This window comes from Octopus bimaculoides, chromosome 6 (genome assembly GCF_001194135.2).
Source record: "Octopus bimaculoides isolate UCB-OBI-ISO-001 chromosome 6, ASM119413v2, whole genome shotgun sequence".
NCBI classification, from domain to species: Eukaryota; Metazoa; Mollusca; class Cephalopoda; order Octopoda; family Octopodidae; genus Octopus; species Octopus bimaculoides.
In genome coordinates, this window is record NC_068986.1 from 2158574 (window position 1) to 2162405 (window position 3832).

A 3832-nucleotide genomic window follows, 5' to 3' on the forward strand; every position below is an offset into this window, starting at 1 on the left:
ATATATACTTACACACAATGGTTGATGGTGATGGGGATGGGGTGGAAATTAAAAATTCATTAAGATATTCCAAAATGATATTTTTTAAATTCCATGAATTACCGCCAGCAGTAATCCAAAAAACAAAAAAGGAACAATTCACACTTTGTTATTAATATTATTTCAACTAATATTACTAATTGCCGTTGCTGTTATTGTTAGTAATTACATTTCTGCCATGTTGCAATTGTAATGTTCAACATATATCGGTAGTTTTTCATTTGTCTCTATTTTTTCTTTCTTCTTTCTTTTTTATATTTCATAAGATGTGTGCTCTACAGACATCCAGCTTGCTAATGACACCAAGTTCTCTTATTTATGATTTAGTTTTTGTTGTTTTACTTTTTTTAATATTTTCTTGACATCTGAACTTATTAGTTATTAGTTTTATATATATCATATAGTCTCTTTGTTAGTGACTTAATGTCACAAAGTATTTGTTTAAAAAAGTGTATTAAATATGAATACTTTGTTTACTGTTCATGATGATATCATCAATTTTTATAGTTAACATACGTTACCTCTTGCCGACAATGTTTACAAAAATTGTCCCTTGCAACACACAGGTATCATATGCAAATATATATATATATATATATATATATATATATATGAAACAATGAGATCCCAACCAGTAGGATTATATTCCGTATGGTTCCCATATATATATATATATATATATATATATTCTTTTCTAAACACTTTCATTAAACATTACTCACATATTAACAATCACGTTCGGCTTGCTGTTGACGTCATAGTTACCTGTCGAAAATATCGGATTTTGTCATGACGTTTCACTTTTGCCGTTAACGTTTCAGATTTCGAATATATATGTACATATATTTTTCTTTCCTTTTCTTTTTAAAAATACCTCGTTTCGTTGTTTTCTTTAGTATTTTTCGTTGATTTCTTTCACCTGTGTTTTTTTTTTGACAGACTATTTCAAGAAACTGTCTTTTCGTCTGCCATTGAATTTTTCTAGTCTTTCTCAAACAAATGTAATGTTTAAAAAATATCGGTTCTCGTTCCACGAATTATTTTGATCCTGTTGGATACACGATTCAACGCGCATTTCCGAATCGAATGGTTTTGAAAATTTTCAGAGAGAGATTAGCAAATGGAAATACAAAATTTAATTCTAAATCCAGAGACCTGCTGTCGAATTAAATCTTTGCATCTATTTCCTCTGCAACATTCTAAAATCTCTCGCTCAAGATCTTTTGTTTATTTCTTACTTCTAAACCATATATATCTTCATTTCTATTTTATATATTTAGTGCGTTTGCGTTGTGTGACAATATGCCATACAAATTTTGGTTGTGAACGTAAGTCAAAAACTTACACGGTTATACTTAGCGAAGGTCGTCGAAAGAGTCGCCAGTAGCACCTGAAATAACAAAGAAAAAACGTTGTAAAGTTTTCAAAACAATGCTGACATCAGTAAAAACAATTAAAAATTGAAAACATAACTAGTTAAATTCCTTCAGTTGTTGCTCTGTTCAACGAAAAGTAAAAATAAATAAATAAAATTATGATTTTAAGCAAAATGTGGAAGACAGTTCACAAACATATTGCACTTAGTTTGTACAATTGTTTCAAATTTTGGTGCAAGAGATTTGCCGATTACACCGATCCAGTGCTCAACTGGGTACTTATTTTATCGACATCGAAAGAAAGACTAAACCGACCTTGGTGAAATTTGAACTCAGAGCTTAAAGAGCCGATAGAAATGCCGCTAGCCCACCGTCTTACTGGTTGTCCTGACCCCATGCAGTGGTCGTGACCCCACCCTTCTCAGAATACCCCCATTTGTGACACGGTCTCGTCAACTGACCCTCAGGATCTCGCCGAAATACTTTTGATGAAATACATTTAGGTCTCTATCATTTCTTGCTGGCATAAATTTTGTAGGCAGAGCGATGGAGTTATACAGACGAAACTTAACATCAGTGTTATTTGCAGCACTAAGCAAATGGGACACAAAAATATTCTCTCACGTTGGGAGACATTACCGACATTTTAGTAAAGTCAGGTGAATACGTGTGTGGATTTTAAAAAGTCTGTTCATTAATAGACCTATTCCTTACAATCTCAGTAATTTAATCTTTTATCGTTTTATTTGCTTCAATCATTAGAGTGCGGCCATGTTAGAGCAGTCCCCTGTGTAGTTTAGCTGGACAAATCATCCGAATCACTTATTTGAAGCCTGTTATTTGTGCACTCGGACTTCTTTTTTTTCTTTTCTTTGCTGAACCGTTTGGCCACGAGAACGTTCAAAAACTCCGGTTGTCAAGCGTTGAGAGTGGAGTGGCAAACATGAACGCAAAGATACAAAAATGTAAATACATACACGCATACAAACTCGTACACACATACGTACAATCATACATAAAATAGTGAAGAAGAAGAAGAAGAAGAAGAAGAAGAAGAAGAAGAAGAAGAAGAAGAAGAAGAAGAAGAAGAAGAAGCGTTTGGCTTCAATGGAACTATCTGGTTAATGGGGGCCGCCTCCAAACAGACACATAAAATGCTTTAATTTGGAAGAACTCTTCTATGGCAGACGGTAAACTTCCAATCCAACAATGGTTCCTCTATAGTTCCCCTTGAATTTGGTTCAAGTTAAAAAAAAAAAGGAAAGCTTTCCACGCCTTTCTTTCTACGTCAGAATCAATTAAATAAGTTAACCATTCTGTTATCTTGTGCCAGAAATCTTAGAAAATATAAATTGTAAACGATTGTCAATAATAATAATAATTATAATAATAATATCCCACCCAAATTTTATTTAATTTTATAATTTTATAACTTTTATGTGCAAATTTTTTATCTATCATTATTTACCTAAGCATTTAAAAATATTTATTTCCTCTTTTCATGCCCACTTCTAAAGAAATTCGATTTACTGAATGGCAGTTTTCTAAAATTAGGGGGCAGGAAAGGAAGGAGGTAATAAAAGTAAAGGCTTTACAAATAAAGAAGGCGAGGTGACATAATATTTAGTGGGTTGTCAGCAATAATGTACGGGAATTTGGTTTAGCTGTATTATGAAATGGAGTTGAATATTGCTATATAAACACAGTCTAAATAGAAAAATGTGTTTGTTATATTTTGTGATTGTGTGCGCATGTTTGTAATTGTGTGCATGAGAGAAGAAGAAGAAGAAGAAGAAGAAGAAGAATGAATGAACGAATGAATGAATATATGTGAATGTTTATATGTAATAGAATGATTACGTGTAAGATGATGTGTAAGAGTATATATATGTGTAATATAATTATTTCAGTGTACGACTACACGTAAGAGAGTATGCACAGGCTCACACACTACACACACACACACACACACACACAAACTCATATATACACACATACATGCATATATGTGTGTGTATTTGTGTGTGTGTTTGTATGTGTATGCATTAATTTATATATTACAGATTTAAATATAAATTTCATATAAGTACATGGTTGTGTGAGTGTATGTGTGTGCGCGCAAACTTGCGTATGTGTGTGTGTGTGTACAGTTTACGCTCCAGTTTAATCATTTTTATTAAAAAGTTTCCATATTTTTATATTACTTCTTTACGTCAAGTTGGGAACAATAGCGTTCCTACATCCATTAGATTAACATGGTTGAAAGAAAAAGCGTTTCAACAAAAATATACAAGAGTGTGCATGGGTGTGCGAACATGTATGCACACGTGTGTGCGTGTTTGTATATACGTATGCAATTTATTTATATATATATGTATGTACATATATATATATATATATATATATATATATATATA

The 3832-nt window shown here is 32.1% G+C and overlaps 1 protein-coding gene across 1 annotated transcript in view; it reads right to left on the reverse strand.

The window, feature by feature from the left end:
- Positions 1-1015: 1015 nt before the first annotated feature.
- The window catches only part of LOC106867238 (putative uncharacterized protein DDB_G0277255), a 10615-nt gene continuing 7798 nt past the window's right edge, over positions 1016-3832 (reverse strand). Inside the window, exon 2 of the mRNA XM_014912050.2 lies at positions 1016-1429. Coding sequence (XP_014767536.2) covers positions 1395-1429 — 35 coding nt within the window. The 3' untranslated portion in view covers positions 1016-1394. The remainder of the gene's footprint in view (positions 1430-3832) is intronic.